Source organism: Astatotilapia calliptera, chromosome 16 (assembly GCF_900246225.1).
Source record: "Astatotilapia calliptera chromosome 16, fAstCal1.2, whole genome shotgun sequence".
NCBI classification, from domain to species: Eukaryota; Metazoa; Chordata; class Actinopteri; order Cichliformes; family Cichlidae; genus Astatotilapia; species Astatotilapia calliptera.
The window spans coordinates 7,366,293-7,387,439 of NC_039317.1; the positions used below are offsets into that span (position 1 = coordinate 7,366,293).

The 21,147-nt window shown below is 42.2% G+C and overlaps 1 protein-coding gene across 2 annotated transcripts in view; it reads left to right on the forward strand.

Annotated features, from left to right (window-relative positions):
- cryl1 (crystallin, lambda 1) overlaps positions 1-21,147 on the forward strand; it is a 29,249-nt gene that overhangs the window by 3,724 nt on the left and 4,378 nt on the right. For both annotated transcript variants that reach the window (XM_026144637.1, XM_026144636.1), the window contains exons 4-7: positions 2,922-3,083; positions 8,022-8,117; positions 8,599-8,697; positions 19,003-19,111. In XM_026144637.1, the coding sequence (XP_026000422.1) occupies positions 2,922-3,083; positions 8,022-8,117; positions 8,599-8,697; positions 19,003-19,111 (466 nt within the window). The remainder of the gene's footprint in view (positions 1-2,921; positions 3,084-8,021; positions 8,118-8,598; positions 8,698-19,002; positions 19,112-21,147) is intronic.

Sequence of the window (21,147 nt, forward strand, 5' to 3'; positions counted from 1 at the left end):
ATATGTTCTGTGCTGTCTCTCACTACACAAGCAGTCAGTCCAAGAGTTGCATTTCAGTCTGCCAGCAAACATAACTCCAAGGTACTTGTATTCAGTCGACTTTCCACTAATAAAGGTGGGCAAGGATGATGGTAGATTTTGAAAGTGAGACTGGCTGGCCCTCTCTCAGCATGAAGAACATGGAGCCTCTATATAGAGGCACAGCTAGGAGGAGGAGAAGATGATGATTATGATGGTTGTTATGAGGTCAAGCCCTCTGAGCAGCTACTGTCAGTCCATCAGTGTGTGAACTGATTCTAATGGCAGCATGCACATATAGAGTACATGTCTGTCATAAAGGAGGTAAAACCGAGGTATAAATTTTTAACTCTAGGGATGATGAATATAATGAACCTGTCAAAAAATGAGTACTGAGAGTTCACACTAGTTTCTCTCTTTATTCGCGGTTCAGTAGCAAGGAATGTTTTAACGTTTGTTAAGCAACTCGTTTAACCTGATGGCTAAGTGGTTAGAGGACATATCACACACTCTTTCATGCTTTTAGCTACAAATTCATGGTTGGACACCAAGCTGGCTGGTTCTTTGCTGCGTGTCATTTCCCTGCGCTGCTAACTCACACTTTCTGTCTGTCACCAAAGGCAAAGTCATAGAAATATAATGGCTTAAGGAATATGAACTGAGTAATATTGATTACTCATTTAAAAATAGCCCAGAATTAATCTGTTATTTATTACAGATTTAGTTGTTTACCTTGAATCAGAGCAGCTTTCTCAATGTGACCATAAGAATTTAGTCATTTGGCCAAAGTGAAATGCTTTCTAAAAACCTTGAACATTTCAGAACTCATACGTTTTATAATCTGTTGAGTTTTCCTCTTTCCTCCTGCATTGTTTGTCTTCGTTGCGTCACGATGCTCACCTCAGCCAGTCGAGTCTGATGGCTATGCTCCCTGAGCCTTGCTGTCAAAAAGAGACTTTTGATTTGTTTTTTTTTCTTTTGTTCATTTCTGTAAAAATGTTCTTGAAGGAAATTGTTGAGACATCTACCATACAATGCAAAATGCTTCTAGATTCTTGCTGTTATTGCTATTATAAATTGTAAAGTGGAGCTTTCCTTTGACAAGAAAGTCAGATGGAGTTTGTTATAAGAAGTGTTGTCGTACTAATGAAAGACGTTTCATTAAAAATCACTCATCTATGTCAAATTATAAATGAGCACAAACACACAATCAACTGTGCTTATCTAAACACAGTCACAGTCACTTAAAATACAGTATGAAGTCAACCTTTTATGCCAGAAAAATGCTCGCCAGCTAGAAACTGCTAAAGTAGACAATGGAGCTCTTCTTCACAGTAGATGTGATCAGAGTGCACAGAGGCAGGTAGAGTCAAATAAAATCAATACTCACTGCGCTGAGTTCCTTCCAACAAGGAACAATTGTGGACTCAGGAACAGGGAAATGCTGCATAGAAATATGCAGTTTCCCGAGAGCACCGTTAGGTACATACGTCCTGATAGCATGACATCATCTGACCACCTGTAAGTTTCACTCTACTATTGATCTGGGAGAATATTTACGGGAGGCTTTATTAGTCACTTGGCTACAGATCAGTAACTTGCCTAACTGTTTTCTGACGATTAGTGTAAGGCTTGGTGGAGCAGTGGGAGCAGACGTGAAGGGCGCTTAAGCACTTAAGCTGTCCAGATTTCTTTATATGTTCCTTTCATGCACAGAAATAGGTTAGTGTGGCTTGTTTACAATGAAGTTTGGCCAGAACTGAAGAAAACTTGAGCTTTGAGAAAGATGCAGAACTGGAGACAAATGATAATGGGAATAGTCCAACTTACAGATGACTAGAAAGAGCTACTTTTGGCTGCTCCCTTATTCCCAAAGGTTTCGTCAGAGGAGGTAGTTCTTCATGTTTGATTTAGCAGATTTTTACAACCAGATGCTATCCTGACACAACGCCACAGGGATTTGTGTCTCTGTCAGGGGTCATACTGGAGGTCTTTTCCACATCAGGAAATGCCAAGTATTCACTTATTGGTGTTTCTTATTAGTATAAGTTAACATTTACACACATGAGCCTGACCTGTCATGAGCGTCCATTCTATTTAAGGAAACTGAGGTTTGAGGCCTGTGCTGTTCCTAGGACTCAACTCTGTTAAAAGACTCTGATGTTGTGCCTGGAATCACTCTTTCAGTTTGGGGGTTACAGCTCCCAACTCCTGTTGCCACTGGGACCACTTTGGACTTTAACAACTAAACTAAACTAAAAAACAAACTAAAAAAAATTATATTGTCATTAGAATTAGTGTAGATTAGGTTATTGCTTGTGTTTTAGCACAAATCCTTTTAGCAGAGCCTTTCATTATAATGCGTATATGTGAGGTATACTGAGGTTGTTCAGCCAGTTTTTGCAGTTTTGCGTCCAGGATGAGAAAGATTGCAAATGAAGAGTACCGATTTTGAGAGTCACACCTTTTCATCACTGTGAAGTGACGTTAAGCAGGTAGTTTAAGAGCCAAACTGGTTTAATTTCCGTGTTTAAGGTGTTAACTGCATGACTTTTAACACATTTCCCTGAGTACATTCCCCAAAGCTGTGGACAGTGGTAGATTCAAGTTTAACACTAAGAAACAAATATTAAATGTTTCTTTATTGTTATGATGGTTTTGTCTTTGCTATTGTCAAAGAAAGGTTGACATCAGAAATTACAGAGTCAAAGCAGCAGTTCATCCAAATTATAGAAATTAATAGCTGTAATAAATAATTTGATTGTTGCTATGACTACATGTTCCATATTCAGTGGGATGCTTCACTGACTTTGGGTTGAGATAATGTTTACTTATAGCATTATAGAAAATAATATTTGGCTTTCACACCTTACCTGCGTTTATGTATTTTTTTGTTTTCCCAGGAATGTGTATTTGAGCAGCTGGAGGTAAAGCAAAGCATCTTCCATGACATGGAGCGTTTTGTGGGAAAAGACGTCATCCTGAGCAGCTCCACGTCCTGCCTAGTGCCCAGCAAAGTCTTTTCTAAAGTCCAGAATAGGAGTCGCTGCCTCGTCTCTCATCCGGTTAGTACTTCATATGCTCAGGCATTTCCAGGTACTGTGGTGTAAACTGTACACAGTGTGTTAACCTGCACGCCAGCCCATAATTCATCATCAGTCATCTACAGCCAGGTCTGTAAGTTTCCTCACAGTGATATGGTGCACAAACTCAGTGAGCTTGAAATGAAGCAATTAAAATGCGGTTAAGGTGTTGATATTGACCAAAAAAATTGCATTAATCATTAAGAATTACATACTTATTTTGTAATCCCTCCATTTTTACAGGCTCAAAAGTAATTGAGTGTGTAAATCATGAGCCCATTCATTGGCACGTGACTTGTTTTATGATTATGTTATGACAAATTAAGGAGATAAAAGGAATAGAGTTGAGTCCAAGTGTTGAATGAGTATGTGGTTGATGCTCAGTGGTGCTCTCAGTAAGGAGTCCAAAGACATGTCGATGCAAGTGAAGGAGGCCAACATTAAGCTAATAATCCCACTTCTCAGAGAAAAAGAAAAAGCTTTAGGAGTGGTAAAAAAAAACAATCTTAAACATTTTTAAAAAGAAGAAATCCTCTGACCAGCTCTGTAAAACAAAAGGCCCGAAAGAACATGTAGAAAACTTCAAGGGGATGATGACAGAATTTTTTCCATGATTAAGACAAAAACTTTCACACAACTAGCTAAGGCAAGAAAAAATCTCAAGTATCTTTGTCAAAAGCAAGAGAGGCCTTAATGAATGTAAATACAGTGGATTTACAGCAAGAGATAATGAAAAACCACTGTTTACGCTCAAGAAGACCACTTTAAACTTTGCCTAATTGTCTCTAATAAAGCCAGACTAGTTCTAGAAAAAGATTCTTTGAACCGATAAAACCAAGATTAACTAGTAGAAGAACAAAGGGAAGTGCATGAGGAAGGGAAGGCACAAATCATGATCCACACCATACCACATGATCTGGCAGGCATGGTGAAGGCCTGTGAATGCAAGCTACTGATTATTTCACAGTGGAACAAGTTAAATTTCAGTAAAGCTAAACAAAGAGATCTAGTTCGGTTGAATATGAGATTGGCAAAATCCAATTCACAAGGGATCACTCTGCATTTCTGATGAAACAGAGAAACTGAACAAACTTAATTACAAGTGGAGATGTAGCACAATGCAGGATTTTTCAGCAATAATCAACATTTTGAATGATCAATGCCAAATATGTATATAAGGACAGTTTTATAATTCAGATTTAAAATGGCACAAAATCACAACAACAGTCACATCAATACACTTTGAAAACCCCAACAATAAGGCAACCCTATGAGCAAGCACCTGGCAACAGTGGGAAGGAAAAACACCCTTTTAACAGAAAACAACCCCATGCAGAACCAGGCTCAGGGAGGCGTCCCAGTGGCCCCCAGGATTACAGGCCCGTGGCACTGACCTCACACGTCATGAAGACCCTGGAAAGGCTCATCCTGGACCAGCTGCGACCCATAGTAAGACCACATCTGGATCCCCTTCAGTTCGCTTATCAGCCTCGTCTCGGAACAGAGGACGCCATCATCTACCTGCTCAATCGTGTCTACACCCATCTGGACCAGCCGGCGAGCACTGTGAGGGTCATGTTTTTTGACTTTTCCAGTGCTTTCAACACCATCAGGCCGACCCTCCTGGGTGATAAGTTAGCAGCGATGCAGGTGGATGCTTCTCTGGTGTCCTGGATTGTTGATTACCTGACAGGAAGACCACAATATGTACGTCTCCCACAGTGTGTGTCTGACAAGGTGATTAGCAACACAGGGGCACCACAGGGGACTGTCCTCTCCCCCTTCCTCTTCACCCTCTACACCACAGACTTCAGCCACTGCACAGAGACATGCCATCTTCAGAAGTTTTCTGATGACTCTGCGGTGGTTGGATGCATCAGCAGGGATGATGAGACAGAGTACCGGGCTGTGGTCGACTCCTTTGTCACGTAGTGTGAGCAGAATCATCTGCAGCTCAACGTGGCAAAGACCAAGGAACTGATCGTGGACTTCAGGAAGACCAGGAAACACTTGACCCCTGTTTCAATCCAGGGGGTCAGTGTTGACATTGTGGAGGACTATAAATACCTTGGAGTACACATTGACAATAAACTGGACTGGGCTAAAAACACCACAGCACTTTACAGGAAGGGCCAGAGTCGTCTCTATTTTTTGAGGCGACTGAGGTCCTTCAACATCTGCCAGAAAATGCTGAGGATTTTCTATGAGTCTGTGGTGGCCAGTGCGATCCTCTATGCTGTTGCATGCTGGGGGAGCAGGCTGAGGGTCGCAGATGCCAACAGACTTAATAAACTGATCCGTAAGGCCAGCAATGTTGTGGGGATGGAGCTGGACTCCCTCAAGGTGGTGTCGGAGAGGCGGATGCTGTCCAAGATAAAGACAATGTTGGATAACACCTCCCACCCACTCCATGACATGTTGGTCAGTCACAGGAGCTCGTTCAGTGAGAGACTGAGATTACCGAAAAGCACCACTGAACGACACAGGAAATCATTCCTGCCTGTGGCCATCTCCCTGTACAACGCATCCACTTAACACACTGTTTGCTGCTACAACTACACATGTTTCTTTTCCAAATATTTATTTATAAGTGACTTATGTATGTATGTATGTATATATATGTATATATTGTACTATTCTTAGTTAGCGTATTGTCTGTCTTGTCTTAATGTTGGTTTAAAATGGAGCACTGTAACAAAAAATAATTTCCCCCAGGGATCAATAAAGTATTCTGATTCTGATTCTGATTCTGAAGACACACTATAGAAGAAAGCCAAGTGAGCTGACAGCCATGAACTACATGAACCACACAGGGTCAATTGTGTGTTGACTGTCTGATAAATAGATTACCTTAACAGGGGTCAGGGTCATGACAGAAAAGAGGGAGAAGTTTGCGAACGAGGTTCGATTACTGAAGAGAAGCAGGGAAATGATGAGAGATTGAGACAGAGAAAAAACACTTTTGAACTGGGAAACGAAGGGATTTCATTGTGAAAAATGTGTGTAATTGCTAAATGGTTATGAAAGTATTTTTATTAGCCTTCTGACGTCTGACTTGTGATTGGTGACGAGGCTAACTCTGATTCTGTGTTTGGGAGAAAAACAAGAAGAACTTTCTTGTGGGAAAAAAGAAAATAGTTTTTTTTATGTGTGTCAGTTAAAATTATTTAGTTTGTTTCCTGATTGCCAAGAGAATAAGTTGGAGAACAATAAAAAAAAAACATACTTTCACAACAAAGGCTTGGGATCAGGATAATTACCAGTGACGAGTTAGACCTCACAGTTTTGAAATCCCTTCACCTAAAGCTGAAAGTCTAGACTTCAGTCACACCTTCTTTTGCTCCCATACTGAGGCAGATTTGTGAGTTTCCATTGAAGTACTAATGGATCTGGTTATATTTACAGGCTATCCCAACCACAATCAATCAATCAATCAAAGTAAATGCATCACAACAAATTTCGCTTACAGTATACTATGAATAGCCAAACACATTAATGGGTCAGAACAGCTGAGCACTTTTGTTTATACAAAACATTGCACAAGGATTACATTAGACTTACATTTAGTTTATCCATGCAGAGTGTTTCTGTTTAGACCTGACCGTACTCCACAACATACTAGTGACATCTGTTTACAAAAACATTGAATGCTTTTGTTATGACTGGTTTATGATATGAGCACGCTACCAACAACATGACCTAACTGATGGAGGTAAACATGGTTCACCTGAACTCATGAGCCAGATGGACTTGTTTATAATTTTTATCTTCTAGCTGTTTCTCTCCCTGCGTTTCTTCTGCTTGCTCATGTGCTGTGGCAATGATATTTTGAGGATATCAGTAAATCAAGCATGTATATCATGAGCTTTTCTAAATCATCAGTGGTGGAACTGTATCACTGTAGATGATTGCCTTCAGTGTATAAAAAGCCTTTTATGATCATTTTTGTCTCTCTAGATTGGAAAATATGAAAGCTGATTGTTTTGTCGTTGCTTTGAGCCAAAAAAATTAAAGGATTTCTAAAATTTCTGTAAAGACGAGTGGTCCAAAATCCCTCCTGAGATGTGTGCAAACCTGGTAACCAACCACACGAAACCTCTTACCACTGTACTCGCTAAGAAGGGCTGGCTAGTTCTAAGTCATGCTTTGCTTGGGGATCAAATTGTTATTTCACTCAATGACATTCAAATAAATTTACAATTTTTGTGTAAATTGAGCATTAAAAACAAACATAAAAATTAGAGATTGTTCAGTTTGCTATACGTGAGTAAACATGATATGCCCATCTTTAGACTAACCTTTGAATGCTACAGGTTTTGCTGTTGGAAAGCGGTGAGGTGGCTGCTTTTTAAATAACTTGTTATCATTGCCTAAAACAAGCTGGTGGTAAATGGAAGCAGCCAAACACATAGACTTTCTAGATATTTAAACTATGCAAACAGGTGGTTTGATGAAGCACTTTTGTTTCTGTAAATGCTGACTTTAAGAAAAAAGTGAGGGTCAATTAAAGGTCAATTTGCTTCACAGGTGGTGGAAGCTGGTGGAAACACCACCACTGGTGTAAACGGGCCAGATGGGGAGCTGTATAACCTATAGTTTACCACCGTGCTTAATTTCTGTCTCAATAAACATTTTTGCTGTCCTTAATGTGTCTAATCATTATCATCATTTTAGATTGTCAGTCTTAAAGCTGTAATGAGGATAGCGTACACTGTAGTAAGCTAACACCGTATCGAAGTGCTCTGTCATGCACTGAGATGATACTTTCACTGTTGGAGGACGATGATGAGGCAAAATCAACAGTTGAGTGTCCAGCTTTGTTTGTTAGTACTGCTTTCCTGAAAATTGTTACTTAAGAACAGATCCTACATATCAGTGAAGTAAACACAACATAATATGTGTTTGTTTTGCTCTCCCCAGGTAAACCCACCCTACTATGTAAAACTGGTGGAGCTGGTACCTCACCCAGAGACAGCAGCAGCCGTTATGGACACCACCCATGCTCTGATGACCAAGGTACAAATCTTACACAAAAGATTACACATTTCTGGGCCCTGTTATGCCCGAACTTGTTGGACAGATTTCAAAAGAAATCAGAATAACCAGTGGATTAAGAGCACGAGGAAGCCAAACCCCATGCTATGATTAGGAGACCAATACTGCTGTCATACTATGTATTAAGTGCTGGTGATAAGCCTAGCTCCTAGCTTTCTTTTCACATTAGTTTGACGTTGTTCTGGCCATTTTCAGTATTTGACAGTGTGTCACAGTCTCGAGTACAGCTGCTACACCACAAATCTTAACAAACAGTTTGTGATCATGTGAATGATTACATACTTTATTCCAAGCAAGTCTCAACAAGCTTGTTTTCTTAACATGAACAACCAGTGGCTTCCTGCAACTACTAAGCTTCATGAATGAAGCTGTATTATTCATAATTGTCTTGTAGAATCTTTTGCTGCGCTTGGCTTGACTTAACTGATTTCTCCTGACGCAGGTTGGCCAGGCACCTGTCCTTCTGAAAAAAGAGATCGATGGCTTTGCCCTAAACAGAGTTCAAGCCGCCATTATTGCAGAGTCATGGAGACTAGTTCAGGTTAGTGTTTTCTGGGCATGTGGGTGGGGAGTTGTGTTGAGGAGCCAGTTTTTCAAAGCACTACCAACTTCAAGCAAGGTTAGTCATGAATATGCTTTCATAACCTTTGTGTTCAAATGCAAGAAAATGCTCATAAATATATGACACTAACTGAATCTCCAACAAAAAACCCCTCATTGCTTTACTGCTGCATTGCTAAAGCTGACTTCTAGGTCATAATGACGAGTGTTTTTACTTGTTTTTACCTCTGGACAGGAGCGCCTCAGTCTCAGTCAGGTTTCATGTGGCTGCTGATGGTTTTGTAATAGAGGCAGGAAAGAGGAAGCCCTTGTCAGCTCACCTCTTCTATTATGTCCACAGTCTCCCTCTAAAAAGGAGCACAATGAGACTAAATGAGCTTTAGCCTCTGATGACAGGCACTATTACGTGGTCACTCACTGAGGAAAAAGCTTGAATGATAATGAGAGCGATGGGAATGGTGACAATCACGGCTGATGGAATGTTAACTTGAGACGTATACTGGGTTACCCGAACTGAATTCCCATGAAGAGTTTGATGTTGGCTTCAAATATAGAACCACAGACATCAGAAGCACCTTAAATGACCCCCTCCATTAAATAATGCAACATCAGATGCTTCCACATAGTTCTGAACTTTCACACGTCTTCCACGATTGTCTGTTCCAAGTTTCTCGCTTTTGTTTTTTATGTCAGTGACTGTTGTTGTAGTAAAGGTGTCCTTCAACTACTTTTATCTTCCTCGCTTTCAAGGCCAAGTTAGAATCACCAGTCAACCTAACATGTATGTCGTTAGACTGTTGGAGGAAATCAGAGTACCTGACAGAAGCCCACGCAGCCACAGCAATGATGACAGGGGGGTGCTAACCACTACACCACCATGCCACCCATGGCTGAAGTGACAAAATAAAACTACATTTCCCAGGGTAGATGATTTAGGTTTAAAGGTCAGTTAGATATTTACATAAAAACTGTTTTCTAGTAAAGTAAAAGCAGCTGAAGCAGGCCCGCATTAGCTAGAAAACGATGATGTCAGACAGTGTTTGAGCTGAGGAACTTAAAAAGATGCACATCAGTCATCTTGTGTTAGATCCATTAATGCAACTAAATGCAATTCAGGCTTTCACTCAAAGTGATACATGAATGACATTAGAACCGACTTCCTAAGATAGCTGTTGGGACATGTTAAGCTGTCATCAATGGAAATCAGCAGAAATTAACAGCCGCTCTGCATTGTTGCTCACAGACCTGTTCCTGACAGGTGAGTAGGCAGCATTAGCATAGATTTAAAGCTACAAACCCATTAGGAGATAATACCAGGAGACATGGCAGTAGTTACTCAACTGGTTGCAACTAAAATAAAAATGAGTTGCCATACAGCTGAAATGGGTAAAAGGAAACTGGATAATCACATTTTGCTTTGTAATAGCAGGGGATTGGATGGATTATTAAAAAGCTGGCTCAGAAAGAGCAGAAATCTATTTTAAGTTACTTGCGTGACTTTGCACATGATTCAGATTTGTACACTTGAGAAAGACGTCTCTATGACATTAATGAAGGATAAATGCATTAGGAAAAATGTCTTCTTTAGTAAATTCGTAGGACTGATCTGTCTTGTGCATTTGTATGCTCGAAAAACATCAGTTGATTGCAGTTTACTGGTAACGTAGATGAAAAAGTGTGTGCTTGTTTATTTTGAGTCTGCACGAAATTGGTTTCATTTTATGTTGTTGCCAGATATTACCAGTTATATCTGGTAATATCTGGGTGGCTGTAGCTCAGGTGGCAGAGCAGGTCAGCCACTAATCAGAAGGTCGGTGGTTCGATCCCAGGCTGCCTCCTCGCTGCATGCCAAATATCCTTGGGCAAGATACTAACCCCGTGTTTGCCTACTGGTGGTGGTCAGAGGGCCCGGTGGCGCCAGTGTCCAGCAGCCTCGCCTCTGTCAGTGCGCCCCAGGGCAGCTGTGGCTACAATGTAGCTGCCATCATCAGTGTGTGAATGTGTGTGTGAATGGGTGAATGACTGAATGTAGTGTAAAGCGCTTTGGGGTCCTTAGGGACTAGAAAAGCGCTATACAAATGCAGGCCATTTACCATTTACCATTTAAATGGGTACACTAATAGTCTGTGCAAGACTGGACTGATTGATTGATTGATTGCCTTTATTTGTCGCTTGCAGTTGACCTGCAGCGAAATTGGACCTTTCCGACCATACATACAATACACAAACATCACATTGGGGAGACAGGTCAGAACAGGCAGCATAAAGAAAACAATGAAATGCATAACACAAAAGGGCAGTCGAGAAGGAAAAAGAAACTGTGTCCGGGACGCCGCAACTCTGCGCATCCAAAGCTGATCCGCCGTCTGCATCGGATGGCAGGTGTTGGATTCATGGAGGGGGTGTGAGTGTGTATCTGTGTCAGTGTACATGTGTGCATGCGTGTGAGGATGTGTGTCCTGTGTTCAGCCTTCAGAAAGTGTCGTTTTGCCCAATTAAGCAAATATAAACAGTCCACAGCCTACGCAGATGGCCTTGAGGAATCTGGGCGAGAGAGTCAGGGTAGAATTTTTTGTTGTTCTTGTCAACATCGTCCAGCTGGCACCGCTGAGAGGGGGGGAGCAGGTCTTAATGTCCATTACTGGTCCGGAGGTGTATCAATTTCCCGTTGAAGAGCCGTGAGCTTCTCCAAGACCTTTCACATATTGCCTCCATAGGAACAGTCTGAGTACTCACAGCCCCCCCAATGCTTCAATCATGGTGGCTAGCCTTGTGTGGTTTTGAAAAGCTGTAACTGCTTTCTTCAATTTCGGTGCCATTACTATGTTTATTTGTCATTTTTGAGGTTTTACATATCAGGAAGAGAAGCAGGCTTCATGATTTGCCTCACAACAGAGCTCGTTGTTTGTCACAGCTTTAGACTTTGAGAAGCTCTTAAGTGTTTGGATTGTTTTTCTTGCTTTGACGGTAGCTTTTTGGTTCAGCAATGATCCAAGAGGGCCTGCAGGCAGGTAAAAACCCTTGATTGTTCAGTCATTTTTAAGCCCAAGACCGTGACACTCCCTGCTGAGAATAACGTATTCTCAGAATTAAAACCTCCAAGTCATACTTCCACGAAATGCAGCAGAAGCCACTCTTGTGCCTCTGTGCCAGCTGTATTGCAACATCTGTAACGAAGCATGTGAAGTTCATAATTTTACACAGAACTGTGGCAGCTCAGACTTGTACCTAAATGATATTCTTTATTGTGTGCACATCACCACCGTGTGAGAGGCGAATTCCCCACCTCCCCACCCCAAGGGCACCCTTAGACCTTAGCTGACAAAAATGCCACACTGCTGTTAAAGGTGTTGCTCTATGGAGGCCTATCTCCCCCCACCACTCCCCCTGACGCCCTCAGACATTGGTGCATTTTTGGTTCTTGGTGTCCAGGGCTGCGCGCTCAGGTATGCACCGGGACACTCCCGGTGGCTGCTTGTCAGGACCTGGCACCTGTGGGTCGGTCGGGCCCCTTCGGGGGGTGGGGTGCCCTCGGCCTCTGGGCCTGGGGCTCGGTCACTCTGGCACAGCTGGATGCCGGCGGAGCTCACGGGCACGTTACTGCAACCCCCTCTGGCTTCTGCTCCGCGGCTGCTGGGTGACCCCTCATTTGGGGCTCTCCTCAGCTCTTTCCGGGAGAGTGGCATGGTTGCCCCTCTGTTGGTTTTCCTTGGACTCTTGCACTCTGAGGGTTTCTGGATGTCTGGAGCCTGGATCTCCTCCATACCTGCTTCATGCCCTGGAGGACGGGGCTGTGGCTCCCCACACCCTCTAGCAGATCGTTACATGAAGGAACTGTTTGAATACAAGCGCGTTCATGCTCACAGGTTTACACACGGGTGCTCACAGACACAAACTACACCCTTTTTGGCTCCTACCTCAAAGCACACTGTGCGCTGTCGATCTTACATGCTGCACAATAATATACAATATTTAGTATTTACTGTTATATACACATGGATTATCGCGATGATGTTGTTTATTATATTGCTCTCTTTCTTGCTTCTTTTCTTTTCTTTTTTCTCTCTCAACAGGTGATCCAGGTGATTGATATATATATATATATATATATATATATATATATATATGTATTTTTTGTCCCCCCACCTCTTTTTTGTTTTGTGTCCTTTATCACCGTTGATTTTTATCCCGGCTGTTTTTCCTTCCCTCCCTCTCTTTCTTTCTCCCTTTCCCTTCCCCCAGTCATGTCTGTCCCGTATGTAACAACTGAAAATAAAATAAAATGAACAATAAAAACAAAGGTCAATCAAATGGACCGATACGGTAAGGCCGGGATGGTCCACTTGGTAAAGTAAATCTGTTGGGCATCTTTCTTGGCCTTTAGACAATAATTCTGATGGCAAAGGAACCAAACGGGACAGGCAGGGAAAAAAAAGGTGTTGCTCTTGCTTTCGAAAGAGCGCCCAAAGTTTATCGCAAAGCAGCCTGTTCACAGTAACATTGTAATGAAAAACGATGCTTTCACACATCCAAAATGATTCTTGAATATCTAAATAACAACAAAGAACATCCATTCTCTTCTATTTATTCAATTCAGAGCCGCAGAGGAACTAAAGCCTATGTCACAGAAATGAAAAATAAAGCAAAATGGAATGTCCGATGTACTGAAATATATAGAAAAGGAATATTTTTTTTTTTTTAATGAGTGTACGTGATGTGTTGGTTGTATGTTTGTTGTTTGGTTTGACATACTGCGAATCAATTTCCCATCAGGGACAATAAAGTTACCATTGACCATACCATTGACCACTGACCATTAATTTTGAATGTCTAGAAACTGAGCCTCTCAACAGCCAGCGTTTCTGTTCACATGTCGCTTTACTTTTAGACTTAACTAATTTACAGAAATGCAAAAAATAGAGAAGATAGATGCTATTTTTAGCTGTATTTATTTTGATTTTTTTCACAGCAGACTTACATACATTTTCAGTTTACACACACACACATACATACATACATACATATATATATTAGGGGTGCAACGATACACAAAATTCACAGTTCGGTTCGATACTTTGGTGTGACGGTTCGATATTTTTTCGATACAAAAAATGTTCATGCTTTTTTAATTTGTCATTTATTAAAATTATAAATATATATTTTAACTCAAACGTACAGTTTTTAAATTTAATGTTGCTGAAACAACAAAGGGATAAAATAATAAATCTATCTGATCGAGAAATCACTCATCTTTGGAAAAGAGAGTTTATTACAGAGGAATGGCTCTTTCCAAAATAAAAGCTATACTATACACTTCTTCTGGAGTATATTCCCATAAGGAGAATCACGTGCTAACGGCTGTCTAATGACTCGGGTAAAGTTTGTAGCATGCGTGCTTGTTGTTTTTGTCTGCTTCCACTTGTCTTTGCACTAGGATGATGTCGGAGTAAATGTGCAGTCATATTCGTTGTGTTCCCACTAGTGCTGTCAGCGTTAATCTGAAATGACGTTAACGCCACAACACGGCAAATCTCCGTTAACGAGCTACCATGGATCGCCCTGTGCGTGGGGCTGGACGGCGTCAACACGTTAACGAGCTAACTGCGCTAACGCAGTAGTTCCCACCCATGTAATTGAGCATTGCGTGGCACATCCGACATACTGTTTTACTTTGGTCCATGACGTGCTTACCTTCAGGGTCATATTTCGCTGAAGACCAAAATAGTTCCAAATGCCAGATATGAATGAGGGTGGGGGAGGTTCAATTTGCCATGTTTTAACGAGCTTAGCTTCTGTCTTGCTAGCTTGCGCTGCACTCAGTGGATCTGCGCTAGACAGTGCAGCCTAGGCGGAGTAGTCGAACGCAGATCCACTGAGCTCTCAACACAGACATCATCGTCAGAAGAAAAGTTGATGAAATAAATTTAAAATTTTGTATTGTTCGATACATATGCGTACCGAACCGAAAGCACTGTATCGAACGGTTCAATATTGATACGAGTATCGTTGCACCCCTAATATATATATATAAAAAACACCCAGCACGCCCCTGCGTGCGGTTTATCCTTCAAGCTCGGGTCCTCTACCAGAGGCCTGGGAGTTTGAGGGTCCTGCGCAGTATCTTAGCTGTTCCCAGGACTGCGCTCTTCTGGACAGAGATCTCCGATGTTATTCCCGGGATCTGCTGGAGCCACTCGCCTAGCTTGGGAGTCACCGCACCTAGTGCTCCGATTACCACGGGGACCACCGTTACCTTCACCCTCCACATCCTCTCGAGCTCTTCTCTGAGCCCTTGGTATTTCTCCAGCTTCTCGTGTTCCTTCTTCCTGATATTGCTGTCATTGGGAACCGCTACATCGATCACTACGGCCGTCTGCTTCTGTTTGTCTACCACCACTATGTCCGGTTGGTTAGCCACCACCATTTTGTCCGTCTGTATCTGGAAGTCCCACAGGATCTTAGCTCGGTCATTCTCCACCACCCTTGGGGGCATCTCCCATTTTGACCTCGGGACTTCCAGGTTATACTCGGCACAGATGTTCCTGTACACTATGCCGGCCACTTGGTTATGGCGTTCCATGTATGCCTTGCCTGCTAGCATCTTGCACCCTGCTGTTATGTGCTGGATTGTCTCTGGGGCATCTTTACACAGCCTGCACCTGGGGTCTTGCCTGGTGTGATAGACCCCAGCCTCTATGGATCTTGTACTCAGAGCTTGTTCTTGTGCTGCCATGATTAGTGCCTCTGTGCTGTCTTTCAGTCCAGCTTTGTCCAGCCACTGGTAGGATTTCTGGATATCAGCCACCGGTGGTACATACCGTGCAGGGCCTGTCCTTCCATGATGGTTCCTCGTCTCCCTCCTCTTTCTTGGGTTTCTGCTGCCTGAGGTATTCACTGAGCACTCGGTCAGTTGGGGCCATCTTCCCAATGTATTCTTGGATGTTCGTTGTCTCATCCTGGACTGTGGTGCTGACACTCACCAGTCCCCGGCCCCCTTCCTTCCGCTTAGCGTACAGCCTCAGGGTGCTGGACTTGGGGTGAAACCCTCCATGCATGGTAAGGAGCTTTCTTGTCTTTATGTCAGTGGCTTCTATCTCCTCCTTTGGCCAGCCTATTACCCCAGCAGGGTACCTGATCACGGGCAGGGCGTAGGTGTTGATGGCCCGGATCTTGTTCTTACCATTCAGCTGACTCCTCAGGACTTGCCTGACCCTCTGCAGGTACTTGGTGGTTGCAGCCTTTCTAGCGGCCTCTTCATGGTTCCCATTTGCCTGCGGGATCCCCAGGTACTTGTAACTGTCCTCTATGTCTGCAATGTTGCCTTCTGGTAGTTCAATCCCCTCAGTTCTGACTACCTTCCCTCTCTTTGATACCATCCGACTACACTTCTCCAGTCTGAACGACATTCCAATGTCATTGCTGTATAGCCTGGTAGTGTGGATCAGTGAATCGATGTCTCGTTCACTCTTGGCATACAGCTTGATGTCATCCATGTACAGGAGGTGGCTGACAACTGCTCCGTTCCGTAGTCGGTATCCGTAGCCAGTCTTGTTAATGATCTCACTGAGGGGGTTCAGGCCTATGCAGAACAGCAGTGGGGACAGAGCATCTCCTTGGTAGATCCCGCACTTGATGGTGACTTGTGCTATGGGCTTGGAGTTGGCCTCTAGTGTTGTACGCCACATCCCCATTGAGTTCCTGATGAAGGCTCTTAGGGTCCCATTGATCTTGTACAATTCTAGGCATTCCAGTATCCAGCTGTGGGGCATTGAGTCATAGGCCTTCTTGTAATCAATCCAGGCAGTGCACAGGTTTGTCAGTCTGGTCTTGCAGTCTCGGCTGACTGTTCTGTCTACCAGTAGCTGGTGTTTTGCGCCTCTGGTATTCTTGCCAATTCCTTTCTGTGTCCCGCTCATGTATTGACCCATGTGCCTGTTCATCTTAGCCGATATGATGCCTGACAGGAGCTTCCATGTAGTACTGAGGCAGGTTATTGGTCGGTAGTTGGAGGGGGCCGGTCCCTTCTTGGGGTCCTTGGGGATCAGGACCGTCCGACCTTCGGTTAGCCATTCCGGGTGTCTCTCGTTAACTAGCAGCTGGTTCATTTGTGCTGCCAGACGCTCGTGGAGTGCAGTCAGCTTCTTCAGCCAGTAGGCGTGAACCATGTCGGGCCCTGGTGCTGTCCAACTCTTCATACTGGAGACCCTTTCTTGGATATCTGCCACTGTGATGGTTACTTGACAGCAGCTGTCAAGCACGGTGATGGAGGGCTTATTTTGCAGTCACAGTCAATGCTCAGGGTTTTGTCTTCACCCTGCTGATGGGTGAGCATCATGGACACCCAGCTTATTTTAGTAGGCGTGGTCTATCTCGTCCAACCTAGGTTAAGATCTTGAACGAGGTAGTTTGAATATCAGTGACCTAGATGTCAGAGGTCAAGTTTTCTGAAAATCTTGTGAACATGATAATTTGAGAAAGACATCACCTAGGATTTTTATATAGGTACCATACATTTTTCAACAGCCTGAAACTCAACTGCAAAAACGTATAATTCTTTTAATACAATTTAAGTGCCTTTAAAATGTCATTACTACATGAGAAACCTTTGCTTACCTGAAATAGTGAATCCACCTCTGTAATTGCTGCTGGCTGCACCAAAACGTTCCTTTACGCCATGCATCAGAGGCACGCCATCCACAATACTGCTCGACAAAAATAATGAGTTGTGACGTCTACAGTCGTTTGGGAGTGTTTATCACTCACCTAAGGCACTGTTATACTTAACTAAACGATGTGACATACAAATCACCAAACATGAATGGTATTTGATGAGACAATTACTCAAAGTTCCTGCAGTACACGTACATGTACATAGCAGGACAGAGCAGGTAATCACTTACAACAAATTGATGTATTCTAATAGTTTATTTCATTACAAAATACATTGGAGCAGGTGCCAGTTTGGGGAAGCTGTTTCGTGCACCAATGTCTTGAATAATGTGGCCGAGATGGACGTCACCGTTTCGCCTAATTGCATTTTAATGTATGTGGCTAGAGACCAATTGTATATGTTGTACGCCTTATAAGTTATCATTAATTTAAGGATCAGATGTAGTTCTTTGAAACAATATATGATCATTTAACATTTGTATGGCCCTGTAGCATCATCTGTTTATTGAAAATAAAATTCGAGCATGTAATGGATATTTTCCCACAAATGTCAGCAACACAACTAATCTCCTCCACTTATAGTACTGTTTTTCTTTTATAACCATTCACTAAAATAAACACAGTTTCTACCAAGTTACATGCACACGCACACAAAACAGCTCAGTTTGATGTTTCAAAGCAGGGACTTCATCAGGTGTTCTACTTAATGTGTAAAAAATATCTATTTACTGTATTCTTCCTCAATAAATCAAAGCTGTACAGAAGTTCAGCATTAAGCATCAAAGCCTTTGGCCTGACAGTGGTCTTGTGATCTTTCTTACATAACAGGGACCTGCCCTCAACCTTTGCAAACACACACACAAACACACACACAACGAGAGAGAGAGAAAAAGAAAAGAAGTCCTTGAGTCGAGGCCAGAGCTGGAAAGCAGAGTGGCTGAGAAAGCAGCTCGTAGCCCCCAGTGATTACAGTGGAGAGAAGACCCCACCCACCATCCCACTTTGCTCAGATAACAGGCTCGTTGTTGGACGCAGGACCCAAACAAAGACGACCCTGTCGCCTCTCCTCTTGCTCACCATAGTCTCTGTATCTGGGCTTTGATTTCCTCCATGGTTGGCCAACAGGTATCTGTAAACCAAAGTTACCTGACCCATTCTCAGCCAGCTTCCCCTCTGTGCACAATCCTGAGGACACAGGATTGGCTGAATAAGGAAACTTTATATAGCTGGAGTGGCCTGATGGGATCAAAGGGAATTTGGGTTTTCCAGAATAATAGGGAGTTAAAAAGTCATGACTTTGTTGAATTGCTAGGGAAAAGTGTGTGTCCTTCGTATATACTTAACTGTCCCGCAGTCTGTTAGGTAACCATGACCATGATGAACTCAGTAAGAGAAAATACTTAACATGTGGCTCAAAGTTGACCTGCTAGATGTGTGAACTCTCATTACAGATAAACAGATACAGACAAAGAAACAGTTTGACTCCAGAGCTGCTGTTCTGGGATCAGTTCATCAGCAAATATATCCAGAAAACAAAGGGTACAAAACGAATGAATATTATCAGTCGATTCAGTGAAATTAATGTAACTGTTGTTTTTCTAACTTGCGTCATTAGGATGGTGTTATCTCGGTAAAGGACATCGACCTGGTGATGTCAGAGGGACTAGGAATGCGTTACGCCTTCATAGGTCCCATGGAAACAATGCACCTCAATGCACCTAAAGGTAAAATTTCCTGGTTTGTATTCTTTGCTCACATATAAAAACACTAATTCTGGTTATTTTTTAACTGAGTTTAAGATACTTTGAGCATGAATTTTATATAGTTGAACCAAAGAGTTGATGATGTGTTTGTTCTGTTCAATTCTCACAGCAAAATCATTAATTTTTACCAAAAAGCCTTTCTTCATAAGGGAAAAGGAGTTCATAAAATGTCTGTTTATGAAGAGGAAAGTATCATTTATCCAGCACAGTTTCAACTGTGCGGTGTCCAGTTTCAATTAAGATAAGATAAGATAAGATAAGATAAGATAAGATAAGATAAGATAACTCTTTATTGTCATTGCACAGTCATACATAGTACAGTAGTACAAGGAAATTGGAAAACTGTCCTACGTCGGCACTACATATAACACAACACGACACGATATGACACATCACAACGCAACAAACAACACAACACAGTATATTAACTTAGTATAAAAAAGAAGAATAAGTGTATGTGTATTGCACACTGTTATTATTGCACATTAATTATTATTGCACCTTGTTATAAATATAAATATTATTATTGTTATTATTTTAAACATTGTTACCTCCCCCCTAAAAAAGCCCAGGGAGGTAGCCAGTCAGGTCAGCCAATCTGCCAATCAGAGTGAATGTACAAGCCATGTATGCTGTGGAAAATTACTGGAACTAACCAAAGCACAGGCTTTTGAGCATCAGCGACTGCAGTAAATGAGCACAGAATGCCTTTGACTGAGAGTAATGAAGGTAATTCACCGCTTACATGAAATTTTCAAAGTGGCACAGCGTTTCATACGTGTCGCTGCACAAAATACATGTAGTGTACCACACAGTGACATCTCTTTGTGTGTCAGAGAGAGAATGAAACCTCAGCTAGATGGAGAATATCAGAGGTGAGTGTGAAACCCAGAGAGTAACCCTGACTGTGTACACACACACACACACACACACACACACACACACACAGTGTGCACTTTGGCTGAACAAAGCAGTCTTTTGATGGGTAGCGATGAATGCGCTCCCTCACACCAGTCATCCAAAACTCACAGAGCTCACCTCGCAGCCTTCAGACCAGGTGCCAGCTCTACCTGTAGTTACAGTACTGAACTTCTTACTGACTTTTTTTTCTGTTCAGGAAGCATCAGATTCTCAAAAGAATGCTCAGACCTACCCCTGTTGTGTCTTCAAGTCTTTAGATCAGTCCCATCAGATACTGGAGCACTCAGGCTCCCTGTCTCTGTCTGCGCTACCTAAATTTCCTTGCTTTTGTAAACTGTGTGCGTGCACACAGGAGATGCCGTTGTTCTTTGAAGGAATCATCCACTACAACTAAAACCACTGCCTGCAGAAGAATGGCTCATCGATGCATATGATGTATTCAAATATTAATGCAATTTCACAGAAAAGAGCATTAGAATGATGTCTTTTTAAAACACTATCTAGTAAGGGCAGCTTGTCCAACATTCAGCTGACCATGCACAAATTGTTTCATTAGTGTAAAAGTACAGCTAGCAGTGGTAGGTACCGCAAATGGGTGGAAGACAAGTTGCAAACTGGGTGATGTTATGTCCCATATGGAAAAGGAATAGTAAAAACATATATGATTTACTCATGAAAGTGGCCACTTTCTCATTACTTTCATATATTTTTTTTAGTAAGTATCCAAAACATACAAGTTTGATTATATAATTTTTCAAGGGATCTTATATCTGTTTTCACTCTTGTATGCTTTTCATACAAGTTTCATACAAGACAGATACAAACTTTATAAGATTTATATATATATCTTTTCCATATGGGGTAGTTTGCTTCATTTTCAAGGACTGCTGCTGTTATCTGATTGGAGTTACAGTGGTAACATTAGTGTCCCGTCTTTTCTTCTACTGTACAATTAGCCGTTGTGTAGGGGCACAGGGAATAGGGCTCCCTGTTTAGTGAGGCTTTACATAAAAAGATATATAAGAAAAAATTCAACAATAACAGCTAAAGCTTATTTGGGAAAAGAAATAAAGCAA